The sequence below is a fragment of the Solanum pennellii genome, chromosome 5 (assembly GCF_001406875.1).
Source record: "Solanum pennellii chromosome 5, SPENNV200".
In the NCBI taxonomy this organism is placed as follows: Eukaryota; Viridiplantae; Streptophyta; class Magnoliopsida; order Solanales; family Solanaceae; genus Solanum; species Solanum pennellii.
The window spans coordinates 26,888,194-26,902,853 of NC_028641.1; the positions used below are offsets into that span (position 1 = coordinate 26,888,194).

Below are 14,660 nucleotides of genomic sequence, written 5' to 3' on the forward strand. Positions count from 1 at the left end.
ATATATGCGCTTGTTCCATCTCTTGATGGTTTTGTTTGCCCAACTGTTCATAATCTTGATTCTGCTGTGAACATTGTACAGACCTAAATTATAGTTGGTAAGTAGGGCTGGTTTATCACATTATAGTCTTGTAGGTGACTTAGTTTCAATTTTTTTTATTGATCTTGAGTTCTTGACTTGTTATTATCAATCATTATTAATCGCGTGAAATGGGTATTTTACCGAGTCAGACAAGGAATTTCATTAATAACTGATTGGAACAACTCAATGAATTTCGTAGATCGTTTAGTAGGGCCTTAATGACTATAGATTGAACTTATTCAGTTTTTACAGAACAACGGTTGCTTATTCACGGTCTAATTATATCCATTTGGGGATCAATATCAGCAGTGCAACTCATAATGATTCATATAAATCACTTAGTGGGAAATGTCCTGAAGAAATTCAATAAGTAACTAATGATCCTGTTATACAGTAAAAAATAACTAATATGTCCTTTCCTGATGAATCGTATAGTTTTATAATTTCATGACTAAACAAGCTATCAAATGAACTGTAACTACAATTATAACGAATTCGAGTTAATATATGCTCTGAGGTTGAAAATATCATACAAAATTTTAAGAAAAAAAGAGTCCCTTAATTACATAATCCTAAAATGAAAATGAAGAATTGAATTCATTATAAGATCTATTTATCCTTTTTTAAAAATGGTATGCAATCACTCAGATTTGAATCAAGATGCATTAGCACTGCTTCCTAAGAGCAGCATGTCTATCAATTTTTTCATAGCTGCTTGTCTTGAACTAATAATAGCCTATGAATAAGCAATTTGTCAAGATTGAGCAGGCTATTTAAATTTAATAATCATTCAAATGGATCAATAACAATATAAGTTGTTCAAATAGGAATTTGAGGTCGAAGGTTCATTAATTTTTTTATTTGAGTTTAGAGTCTTAGTTTTTTTTTTAATTTAACCAGTGACTTTCCTATATTTAATGCTTTCTTCGAATTCAACTGTTGTAACGAAACCATTCTTTCTCAATTAAGTAATATAGTTCAAAAAGTCTTGATTTCATTGTTTAAGCAATAATTTTTTTGAGTAACTTTCACATATAGAAAACATAAAAATCATATTTGTATGATATAACTATAGTTCATAATTGTGCTCCATAGCAAAAATAAATATGTATATTTCGCTACACATATTCGGGGTGGACATAAATATCGAAAAATCGAATCGAATCAAAAAATTTTGATTCTTCGGTATTTCGGTTCGATATCGGTTCTTTTTTTTTTCGGAACGTCGATTCGGAGTTCGGTTAAGGGTCTCAAAACTACGATGCACCGAAGAACCAAAGTTTTATTATATAAATTTTAAAATGTTTATTCTATTAATGAATTTCGTTAACTTTACTTGGCACATTTCAATTTTTATATTTAGAGCCTAAACTTAAATAACAAAAATCTAAAGAACAAAACAGTAAACCCTAAAGACCTAAAGTCTAAACAAAACAAAACTCAATTTAATTTAAGTTTGAGCAACAACTTGGTGTTTCTACTATCTACGTTTACTTTATGATTTTGTCATTTTATGTTGTTAATTTGAAGTGTGAACAACAAATTGATGTTCTTACCTTTTTTTGTTAGACGGTTAGTTGTTACTTTGAAGTTTGAAATGTGAAGTGAATAACAATTGTTACTTTATCGTATTCTCGCTTTATTTTATTCACTTTAAAAACACCGAACTAAATCTAACCAAACCGATCAAGTTTGATTTGAAATATCGTGCACATTTTTCTAAAATAGAATACCGAGGAACCAAATCGAAATTTGATTAAATCGAACCGGAGAATCAAACGCCCACCCCTAATACATAGACAAATGAACGTATTATATAATTTCACTATACATATACAAAAGAAAACAGTTGTATAATCTGCTTTGCTATACATATACAAAAGATCAATTGTATAATCTGTATTTGTATAAAGCAAGAAAAGGGAAAGACAAAAAAAAAATTGAGCAGGAGAAGATCGTATTTATATAATCATAAGTGTATAGAACGAATATATATTCATTTTTATTTGTATATACAATTTTCGCTCGCTTTATACAAACACAAACACAATGTATACATTTGTGTTTGTATAAAGTTAGAGAGGTGAATGAACGAGAGAGATCTGAGAGAAACGAAATCCGCGAGAGGGGAGAGAGGGGGAACGTAAATATATGTATTATATACAATATTCTCTCACTTTATACAAATACAAATACATATTATACATTTGCGTAAGCGAGAAAGGCGAGGGAGAGAACGAGAGTGACGAGCGAGATTCACCAATAGAGAGGCGAAATAGCAACATTTTGCTATGAGGTACAATTATATCAAACTATGGTTCTATTATTTAATTTGAATTAATAATTATCTATTAAATACAATTTCCCTTTTTTTTTTTCATAAATCTAAAATAAAACAAAAAATGAATTTTGAAGACAAAATAAAAAGAAAAGAAACAATTTCGCATAGCTAAAAATTCAAAATTAGTCATACAAAATTTCATTAAGCAATTTTCTCTATTGGGTTAAGGACAAGATATACACGAGGTCTATATAATAATTCAGAGAAAATTAAAAGTGAGAAAGTTTGAGAAAATAAAAATATTTCAAAATAGAATCAATTAATTTTGTTGAGTTCTTAACTTTCACTAATTTTTTTTATATACATTCTTCTATAGTATGTAAAAATAGAATTTTATTATGCAAATAGGTAGATGGAAAAAACAAAATTTTCCAGCTTGTAATCGAAATGATCTTTATTCTTTTGTCAACAGAAAATTTAGTATCAATCACTATGAATCGCATTACGGGTACACTATTGGTTAGAAGTCGTATAGCTTGTGTGTTGGCCCATATTCCATTTTGAGGAAGTTAGACGAATTATTTCTATATAATTATTTAAGGTATTTATATTTAATTATATTATGCAGTGTTTTTTTTTTAAAAAAAAAATTGTGGCCCGTAGGCCAATTTTTAAAGGAAATTTTACACAAATTTCATACCGTTAAGAGCTAATTATATTCTATCACTTCATTTTTCAAATTACAATTTTTTTTAAATTTAGTAAAATTCGGATACATTCAAAATGTCTTGATCCATTATGTCTCGGTTTTGGATACAACGCTCAATGTTTTGATACATCACATTCTGTTTTGAATATATTACTGAACATCTCGATACATCACATATTGTGATGTATCCGACTGACACATCGAGCAAAATGATGTATTATGTTTTGATACACCGCGTATAATGATTTATCCGACTGATACATCGTGTAACTAATGTATTTGAGAATAGGAGAAAATAGAGATTTTTGTAACTTTTTTAAATGATAGGAATTTTCAAAGAACATGGTAAATAAGTTGTGTATTTAGATAATTTTTTCATTTTATTAATAAAAAACTACACAATAAAATATTTGTGGTTTGTATTTCTGTCCTTTGTATATCCTGTACCTCGATCTCCATTGTAGTCATAATGCTGGTCCTAAAGTCTTTTTATTTGTAGTTAAATTATTTATTTCTCTTCAGCTATTTAAGGTATTTACATTTAATTATAAATATGCAATGTTTTTTTTTCTTAAAAAAATTATGGGATATGTGGAGTCCATCCCATATTTTTGGTCAACTTTTGCTATTCAATTACTACATGTAATTATTAAAAAGTAATAGTGAAAAGAGTTAAAAATAAAGATTTGGTGGTTGACAAATTGGTAAGATTTGCAACCCTTTTTGACTTTGCTATATTTACCTATGTCATTAAAGACATAAACATGATTTTCTCCTTCTATAAATAGAGCATTCTTGCCCATTTGTAGAACACACCAAGTTAGAGAGAAAAAATTATTTTGAGAGCAAAGTGAGGTATTAGTTTATGAAGAAAAATAGAGTGTGAGCGATATTTTAGTAAGATGAAAATCAAAAGAGTGTTGTTCCTTTTGAGTGTGTAGTAGTCACTTTGAGTATTGTATTTGTGACTACACAATGTAAAATTCCTTAGTATAGTGATATTAGTTGCTCCTCTTGGCCTGTGGTTTTTACTTTATTTAGAAGGGTTTCCACGTCAAATTTTTGGAGTCATTAAATTTTCCCATTTTATTTTCATTACTTTTACTCTATATATTTTTGTGCTTGTCCGCACTTTCTCAACAAACTAGTATCAGAGCCAACGTTGTATCTGAGTATGCTCTGTGATTGCAGCACAATTTGAACTTCCACATCAGAAAAGATTTACTTTGATTTGTAATAGTTATTTTCTGAGGGGAAAACGATGGAAGCCAAGCCGAGTAGAATGATTACTTTGAATGGTGTTAACTATGTCATTTGGAAGGGGAATATCAAAGATCTGCTTTATGTTAAGAATTTTACAAACTAGTCTTTACCATGTAAAGCGTGATAATAAAACTGATGAAGAGTAGAATATGTTGCACAGACAAGTTTGTGGATTCATTAGGCAATGGATTGACGATAATGTATTGTGCCATATTTCTGAGAGACACATGCTAGAACCCTATGGGAGCACATTGAAAGTTTGTATGCTCGGAAGACTAGCAACAACAAAATGTTCTTAATAAATCAGATGCTGAGTTTAAAGTATCATGATGATTTTCCCATGACAGACCATCTGGATAATTTTCAGGGAATCATGAACCAATTATTTGTTATGGGCATCAAATTTGATGAAGAAATTCAAGGCTTGCTTCTACTTGGTTCCCTACCAGACTCTTTGGTAATAATTAAAACTTTGTTGTCAAATTCTGCTCTGGATGGTGTCATCTCTATGGAATCCGCCAAGAGTAGTGTCTTGAACAAAGAGATGAGAAGAAAAACTCAAGGTTCTTCTTCGTCGGATTTCCTGATAACTGGCCCTTGGGTGAGAAACAAAACTCGTGGTTCTTAGAAAAGAACAAAATAGGAGAAAGTATAGAGGCATACTTAAGGATATTGAGTGCTATCATTGTGGCATGAAAGGGCACACAAAGAAGTTCTGCATGAGTCGAAGAGGGAGAACAAAAACAAAGAGGAAACTAAAGAAGATGACAATGAAACTTTCCTAGCCACTGTCACCACCGAAGATCTTGTTACTGTCCTTGATGCAGATACGATAAATATTGCTTGTGATGAGTTAAGCTAGGTTGTGGACACTGATGACGCATCTCATGTAACATCAAGGAAGGATTTTTTCTCTTTCTATACTCCTGTTGATTTTGGAACCTTGAGTATGGGTAATGAAATTGTTTCTAGGGTGGTTGGTATTGGTACAATTTTTTTGGAAACTAGTATTGAAATTTAACTAGTTTTGAACAATGTGAAACATGCTCCTGATGTTCGTCTACACCTGATTTCTGTTGGTGTTTTAGATGATGAAGGATATATTAGTACCAACGGTGATGGACAATAAAAGCTCATTTGGGGTTTCTTGGTTGTGGCTTGTGCTAACAAACGTCATGGTATATACTGGAGTATGACATATGCTTGTGTTGATATGGTGAATGAAGTTGAGAGCGATAACTCTTCAACATTATGGCACAAGAAACTTAGCTACATCAGCGAGAAATGACTTAATGTTCTAGCCAAGAAGAAGTTATTGTCAAATTTCAAAAGTACTAAATTAGAAAAGTGTGAGCACTGCTTGGCTGGTAAACAAAATAGAGTTTCTTTTAAGTCCTACCCTCATTCGAGAAAGGCAGAGTTGCTTGAGTTAGTGCACTCTAATTTATGAGGTCCAATGAAAACAAAGACATTGGGTGTGCACTCTACTTTGTCACTTTTATTAATGAATGCTTGAGAAAACTTTGGGTCTATGTATTGAAGACTAAAGACCAAGTGTTAGGTGTCTTCAAGCAATTTCAAGCTTCAATTGACAGAGAAACTGAAAAGAAACTGAAATGTATTCGTACTAATAGTGACGATGAATATTGTGGACCATTTAACGAATACTGCAGCATCAATGTATTAGACATCAAAAGACTCCTCCTAAGAATCCTCAGCTTAATGGTTTGGCTAAGAAGATGAACAAGACCTTGCTGGAAGATGTTTACTTTCTGAAGCAAAGTTGCCGAACTCATTTTGGGGTGAGGCTTTATTAATCGTTGCACATGTTATTAATCTATCTCCTGTTGTTGCTTTGCAAGATGTAACAAATAGTGTTTGGTATGGAAATGATTTTTCCTATGACCATTTGAGAGTATTTGGTTGCAAAGATTTTGTACATGTTCCAAAAGATGAGAGGTTAAAGTTAGATGCCAAGACAAGGTAGTGCATCTTCATTGGATGTGGCCTTGATGAATTTGGTTACAGGCTATATGATCCAATTGAAAAGAAACTTGTGAGAAGTCGTGACATTATTTTCATGGAGAATAAAAGAGTTAAAGATATTGACAAAGCAGAGAAGGTAGAATCTCCAAGTTTTGATGGTATAGTTCATCATGATGAAGTTCCTCACATAAGTATTTATGATGTTGTTGGGATTGATAATCATGGTGATGCCCATAATCATGTGTCGGATCAACATGTTTATGTTGATAGTAACAATGATATTGTTATTGACGATCCTGCTGCTCATGAAGTTGTGAAAAAAACAAATATCCTACTTAGAAGGTCCACAAGACAACGATTTCCTTCCTCTCGTTATCAAACAAATGAGTATGTATTACTCACTGACGGAAGAGAACCTGAATGTTATGAGGAGGCCATGGAAGATGAACACAAGAATCAATGGATTTGAGCCATGCAAGATGAGATGAAGTCTTTGCATGAGAACCACACTAATGAGTTGGTAAAATTGCCTAAAGGCATAAGAGCTTTGAAGAACAAGTGGGTGTTCAAAGTTAAAGTTGAAGAACACAACTTGAAGCCCAGATATAAAGCTAGACTGGTTGTTAAGGGATTTGGTCAAAGGAAGGATATTGACTTTGACGAAATATTTTCTCCTATTGTGAAAATGTCCTTGATTTTCACAGTTCTAGGTTTGACTGCTAGTCTTAATTTAGAGATTGAGCAGATGGATATGAAGACGACTTTCCTTCACGGTGACCTAGAAGAAGAAATTTATGTGGAACAACCTAAGGATTTCAAAGTAAAAGGTAAAGAAAATTGTGTGCAAACTCAAAAAGAGCCTCTATGGTCTAAAACAAGCTCCTAGACAGTGGTACAAGAAGTTTGAATCTGTTATGGGGGAGCATTACTATAAGAAGACTTAATCAGATCATTGTGTATTTGTACAAAAAAAATTTGACAATGATTTTATCATTCTTTTATTTTATGTGGATGATATTTTAATTGTGGACAAGAATACTTCCAAGATTGACGATTTGAAGAAAAAGTTTTATAAGTTTTTTCTATGAAAGAATTGGGTCATGCCAAGCAAATTTTGGGCATGAAAATTACTCGTCTCAAAGATGAAAGGAAGATTTATTTGTCCCAGAAGAAGTACATTGAATGTATATTAGAGTGTTTCAATATGAAGAATGTTAAGCATGTTACTACACCTCTTTCTGGTCATATGAAGTTGAGCAAGAAGATGTGTCCTACAACTAGGTATGCACTAGACCTGATATTGCTCGCGCAGTTGGTGTTGTTAGCAGATTTTTCGACAACCCATAAAAAAGCATTGGGAAGCTGTGAAGTGGATACTCAGATGAATCTCAGGGGAATCTCAAATGAATGCTTGTGTTTTGGAGCATCAAATTCAATCTTGAAGGGCTACACAAATGTTGATATGGCAGGTGACCTTGATAACAGGAAATGTACTACTGGATATTTGTCTACTTTTTCAGGGGAGCTATATATCATGACAGTCGAAGTTGTAGAAGTGTGTTGCACTATCTACAACTGAAGCTAAGTATATTGCGGCTACTGAAGCCGACAAGGAAATGATATGGCTAAAACGATTTCTTCAAGAACTTGGTTTGCATTCGATGGAGTATATTGTTTATTGTGACAGCTAGAGTGCAATAGACTTGAGTAAGAACTCCATGTACCATGCAAGAACAAAACACATCGACGTTAGATATCATTAGATTCGTGAGAAAGTGGAGAGTGAATCATTTCACATCAAAAAGATCCGCACAAGTGAAAATCCAACAGATATCTGACTAAGATGATACCGAAAGACAAGTTCAAGTTATGCAAAGAGCTTGTGGGTATGAGCTCTCTCTAAAGAAAATGAAGATACCTCCTTCCATTGAATGAGACTGGAGGGGAAGATTTGTGGAGTCCATCCCATATTTTTTGTCAACTTTTACTATTCAATTGCTACAAGTAATTGTTAAAAAGCAATAGTGAGAAGAGTAGAAAATAAAAATTTGGTATAGGTAAGAGTTGCAACCCTTTTTGACTTTGCTATATTTACTTATGTCATTAGTGTCATAGGCTTGATTTTCTCCTTCTATAAATAGAACATTCTTGCTCATTTGTAGAACACACCAATTTAGAGAGAAAAAACCATTTTGAGAGTAAAGTGAGGTGTTTCATAGACTATACGGAAAAAAAATATTTGTGAAGAAAAATCGAGTGTGAGCGGTATTTTAGTAAGGTTGAAACCAAAAGAGTGTTGTTCATTTTGAGCATGTAGTAGTCACTTTGAGTATTGTATTTGTAACTACACAATGTAAACTTCCTTAGTATAGTAATATCAGTTGCTCCTTTTGACCCGTAGTTTTTTCCTTATTTAGAAGTGTTTCCACATAAAATTCTTAGAGTCGTTAATTTTCTATTTTATTTCCATTACTTTACTATATATATTTTTGTGCTTGTCCGCGTTTTCCCAACAACATGTAGGCCAATTTTGTACGGAATTTTGCACAAATTTCATATGGTTAAGAGTTAATTACATTCTACCCGTACTCTTTTTCAAATTACAAAATCTCTTAATTTTAATAAAATGCAGATACATCCAAAATGTCTCGATTCACAGCGTCACAGTTTTGAAACATCATTGAACATCTTGATACATCGCATTTCAATTTCGGAACATCACTTGACATCTCGATACATCGTGTATAGTGGAGTACAGTAAGCCAACATTCTAGTCTCAAAAAGTATAATTCTTTCAGCATCATTTATAACACAATAGGCCCCTTAGATCAAAATTATATTTACAAGCTCAATTGGATTTAAAAGCACCCTCAATTGGAGGTTAAATACCACCTTACACCTTATCTTAGGACTGTAAAACTCAGTCAATAAATCAAATTAGACCATGTAGAAGAGAGTCTGAAGCCTAAAGGGTACAAAATATTAACAAAAATTCCAAAACGGTATATAAAATTTTATATTAACCAAAACGGTAAAATCGCTGCACCAACAATGACTTACCCCACCAAAAAAAGCAAAATCGCTGCCTCTGCAGCGATCTTGCAAAATATGATTTTTTTTTAAAAAAAATGAAATCGCTACCTAAGCAGTGATTTATAAAAAAAAAAAAATTTTAAAAAAGAAAATCGCTGCCCCAGCAGCGATTTCAAAAAAAAAAAAAAAAGAAAATCGCTGCCCCAGCAGCGATTTCAAAAAAAAATTAAAAAAATAAAGAAATCGCTGCTGGGGCAGCGATTTCATAAAAAAAAATTATTTTTTTAAAAAAATTAAGGAAATCGCTGCTGAGGCAGCGATTTAACATTTTAATTTTTTTTTTAAAACGGTGCCCCTGTAGCGATTTCCTTAATTTTTTTTTAAAAAAAAAATTTAATTTTTTTTGAATTGCTGCTGAGGCAGCGATTTCCTTATTTTAATTTTTTTTTTCTATAAATCGCTGTTGAGGCAGCGATTTTGCTTTTTCCGGTGGGGTAAGTCGCTGTTGGTGCAGCGATTTTACCGTTTTGGTTAATATAAAATTTTGGCAAAAGTATTCATTACCCCCTGCAATTGAAGCTTTTTATTCAATGTACACCTAAACTTTATTTTGTTTCAATTACCCCCCTGAACTTGCTTATTCATCCTACACGTACACCTTTTCCGTCCACTCAATTTGATCGTGTCTACACGCGCACGACACGTAGATAAATATTTTACCACCTAGATAAATAATTTGCCACCTGATAAATATTTTGTTACCTAGATAATACCGACCTTCAAAATTCACAAATGTTTAAACTCTGAAAGAAACTTCTCGATTTTCTCTAAACCTCTCTTTGATCTTCCCTAAACCTCTCTTTGATTTTCTCTAAACCTCTCACGAAAGTGTAATCGACAAAGTAACGAGTAGATTTGGCAAGTGTAATCGACAAAGTAACGGTAGATTTGTGCCAGTTGCAGTTCGTGAAGCTTCTCGATTTTCTCTAAACCTCTCTTTGATTTTCCCTAAACCTCTCATTGATTTTCTCTAAACCTCTCACGAAAGTGTAATCGACAAAGTAACGAGTAGATTTGACAAGTGTAATCGATAAAGTAACGGTAGATTTGTGCCAGTTGCAGTTCGTGAAGTGTTTGGTCGATTTTCTTTGGATCTTGTCTGAAATTGTGTCTACAAGTAAGTGATTATCCACTCGATTTCGCGTAGGCTTGATGTAGTGTTGTCTGTTTTCTTTACTTTTTCATACATATTTTGCCTATTTTGCCCTATTTCGTTTAACGTTTCGCCATAGTTTCCGATTGAGTTTCCGATTAGGGGTCTAATACTTTTCAACTAGAATTTTCACTTAATGAATGTATTATTATGAAGCTTTTTACCTTATTCATGCATGAAATTTAGGCGTTTTGGTAAAATTAAGGTTCTAAGTATTAGGGTTTCTGGTATTGTTAAATGGTGGGGTATTTTATAATTTGTTTAAGTATATTGTGTGGGATGCCTATTGTATGTTGATGAGTAATACATCTACTATACTAAGTACCAATTGTTGCTTATGTTTTGGTGTTATTATATATGTTTCAATTTTGTTGCTTGCATTGTACAATATACTGATTATTATTGTGGTTATAGGTTAACACTATGACTAATAAGTACCTCAATTTAAGGTTCAAATTTGAGGGTATGTTGGTGAGTGAGGTAGGTCCAGTATATGTTGGGGGTAGGACTGAATATGTAGACAATGTGGATGAAGATCATTTATCAATTCCTGAACTTGCAGATTATGCTAAGTCTTTTGGGATTAGTAAGTTAGGAAAAACATATGCAGCTCCATCTCTAGGGGTGATTTGGTGGAATTGAAAAATGACATGGACATTTGTAGCATGGCATTATTTATGCATGATGGGGACACAATAGATATTTATGTGTGTGATAACACTATTCTGGATGATGTGGGTCCCAGTGAAGGTCAAATTAGTCAATCTTTAAGTCAAGTGGTTGAGTCTTTTAATTCACATGGGGAATCTCTAACTGCACAACCAAAAAAATCAGATCTAGGTTTAGGTTCCTCTTCTTCCTTTCCAGCTACTGAAAGACTTGAAAATGATGGGATTGCAAGGGTCGAACAAGAATGCCAACAAGAAAGTGATGATGATTATTCTTCAATAGATTGGACTGATACTGAAGAAGAAGTTGAACCAACTATCCAACAAGGAACTGAACCTTCTATTCAACAAGAAGTTGAGCCAATTACCCAAGAAAATGCAGAGGAAGACATAGACAGTGATTCTGTCTGTTCTGACCAGTCTATTGACTATGGTAGTGATGTGCATGAGGAGTTGAGAATTGTTAAGGAAGATGTGAGAAAACTTAGAGAAAGTAGGAGGAGAAAGAAGAAGGAAAAACCAAAAGGTTTTTTAGGTGAAGTTGGATTTGATGAAGGGTATGAGGATATTGAAAAAGGGAAAAAGAATTTCAAGGGTAAGCTAACAGAGGATGAGCCATACTATGACAGTTCTGACTGTGATAGTTTTCAAAGTGATGAAGAAGAACCTGTTTCTGATGATGAACTTGAAGGAGGGAGTTTAAGGGGGAGAAAGAAGAGTAATAGGGTGGTATATGATTCTTCTTGTGATATTGTAATATGGCAGTGTGGTTTGATATTTGAAAGTGTAAAGCAATTTAGAGAGGCAGTTACAAAATATGCTATAAAAAAAGGAGTTGAGTTAGATAAGTATGTGAATGAGAGTACTAGAGTGAGAGTGAAGTGTAAAAGTGGTTGTCCATGGCTGTTGTATGCAAGCAAGGAAGGAAGGAGTGAGAACTTTACTATCAAGACATACAATCCAAGGCACAAATGTACCAGGACCACCAATAATATTTTGTGTAATTCAAAGTTCTTATGCAAGTATCTGAAAGATAGGATTATTTCTCAACCTAGTATAAAAGGGTGGGAGATACAAGAATTGGTGAGGAAAGAGTTGAATGTTCATGTAGGCAAGGCAGTTTGTTTAAAAACAAGAAAAATTATTTTAAAGGAAATTATGGGAGATCATGTGGCAGAATTTAACAGAATCCTAGACTACAAGGATATGTTACTCCAAACAAATCCTGGTAGCACTTGTGTTGTGAAGCTTAAAGATTCAGAATCAGGAAATGGGATGAAACAATTTCACTCTTTTTATATTTGTTTTGATGCTATGAAAAAGGGTTTTCAACAAGGATGCAGAAGATGTATAGGGCTAGATGGGTGTTTTCTAAAGGGAATTTGCAGGGGTCAACTTTTGGTAGCTGTTGCTAAAGATGCAAACAACCAAATGTATCCAATAGCATGGGCAGTAATTGATACTGAAAGCAAGTTGACATGGAAATGGTTCATGACCATTCTGAAAGATGATCTTAATCTAGGAAATGGTTCCCAGCTAACTATCATTAGTGATATGCAAAAGGTAATTGAATATCTTTCTTTTGTTTATGTTTCATGTAATTGCTAATTTAATTTGACTAAAATTTAACTTGCTTTTTTTGCTTTGCAACTACAGGGACTAATAGCTGCTGTAGATGAACTATTTCCAGAATGTGAGCACAGAATGTGTGCTAGACACATATTAGCAAATTGGTCACAAAACTTCAGAGGCTTAGAGAGAAGAAAGAAATTTTGGGCTTGTGCTAGATCAACATTTGAGGCACAATTTAAGTACAATATAAATGCCCTGTCCAAGCTGGGAATAGGTATTGTTGAATCCCTTATCAAATACAACAAGGAGACATGGTGTAAAGCTTTTATTCAAACATTTTCAAAGTGTGATAGCATAGATAACAACATGGCAGAGAGTTTCAATTCTTGGATCTTGGGACCTAGGAACAAGACCATTGTAACTATGTTGGAAGAAATTAGAGTTAAGGTGATGAGTAGAGTGAGTAAGTCAAGAGCATTTGCTGAAACATGGACAGATGGAATATCTCCAATGGCAATGATGGTATTCAATACAAATGTAACAAGATCAATGCAGTGCAACATTGAATGGAATGGTGATGTTGGATTTGAAGTGTTAGAAGGGGTATACAAGCATACTGTGAACTTGGGTCAACAAAAATGTAGTTGCAGATCATGGGAATTAAAAGGTATCCCATGTGCACATGGTATAGCAGCAATGAACCACTTGAACATGGATGCATCACAAGCAATATCTAGTTGGTATAGAAAAGACACATATATGAAGACATATTCTCATTTCATTCAACCAGTCCCAAACATGGAAATGTGGCCTGAAAGTAGAAACCCAATGGTTGAACCACCTGAGGCAAGACAAATGCCTGGTAGGCCACCAAAGAACAGAAGAAGAGAAATTGGTGAAGTGAGAAAAGCTGGAAAGTTGCCAAGAATGGGGACAGTAATGACATGTTCACTTTGCAAAGGACCAAATCATAACAAGAGAAATTGTCCAAAAAATCCTAAAACTAAGTCTACACCAACACCCACTCAAGAGGTACATTCATATTAATTTGCTTTTATAAATTATGTTAGATTACTTATTAAATTTAATGTCTTGTTGTGTTCTTTTTCCAATCATATAAGTCCACCACTGGAAAAAAGAGGAGTAGAGGTCATTATGAAAGAACAAGCACCAGTAAGACTGGTACAAGAAGAGGTGCAGGAAATGGTTACAAGAAGAGGCCTAAAGTTGTTGGACAAGGTGTATTTGTTGCTGATACTGGATATACGTGTATTAATGTANCAGAATTTAACAGAATCCTAGACTACAAGGATATGTTACTCCAAACAAATCCTGGTAGCACTTATGTTGTGAAGCTTAAAGATTCAGAATCAGGAAATGGGATGAAACAATTTCACTCGTTTTATATTTGTTTTGATGCTATGAAAAAGGGTTTTCAACAAGGATGCAGAAGATGTATAGGGCTAGATGGGTGTTTTCTAAAGGGAATTTGTAGGGGTCAACTTTTGGTAGCTGTTGCTAAAGATGCAAACAACCACATGTATCCCATAGCATGGGCAGTAATTGATACTGAAAGCAAGTTGACATGGAAATGGTTCACGACCATTCTGAAAGATGATCTTAATCTAGGAAATGGTTTCCAGCTAACTATCATTAGTGATATGCAAAAGGTAATTGAATATCTTTCTTTTGTTTATGTTTAATGTAATTGCTAATTTAATTTGACTAAAATTTAACTTGGTTTTTTTGCTTTGCAACTACAGGGACTAATAGCTGCTGTAGATGAACTATTTCCAGAATGTGAGCACAGAATGTGTGCTAGACACATATTAGCAAATTGGTCACAAAACTTCA

General features: G+C 33.4%; 1 protein-coding gene across 1 annotated transcript in view; it reads left to right on the top strand.

Moving 5' to 3' along the window:
- The first annotated feature begins 11,054 nt into the window (after positions 1-11,054).
- Positions 11,055-14,660, top strand: part of LOC114077158 — a 6,174-nt gene continuing 2,568 nt past the window's right edge. The window contains exons 1-4 of the mRNA XM_027916844.1: positions 11,055-12,797; positions 12,891-13,838; positions 13,928-14,476; positions 14,570-14,606. Of these exons, the coding sequence (XP_027772645.1) occupies positions 11,217-12,797; positions 12,891-13,838; positions 13,928-14,476; positions 14,570-14,606 (3,115 nt within the window). The 5' untranslated portion in view covers positions 11,055-11,216. The remainder of the gene's footprint in view (positions 12,798-12,890; positions 13,839-13,927; positions 14,477-14,569; positions 14,607-14,660) is intronic.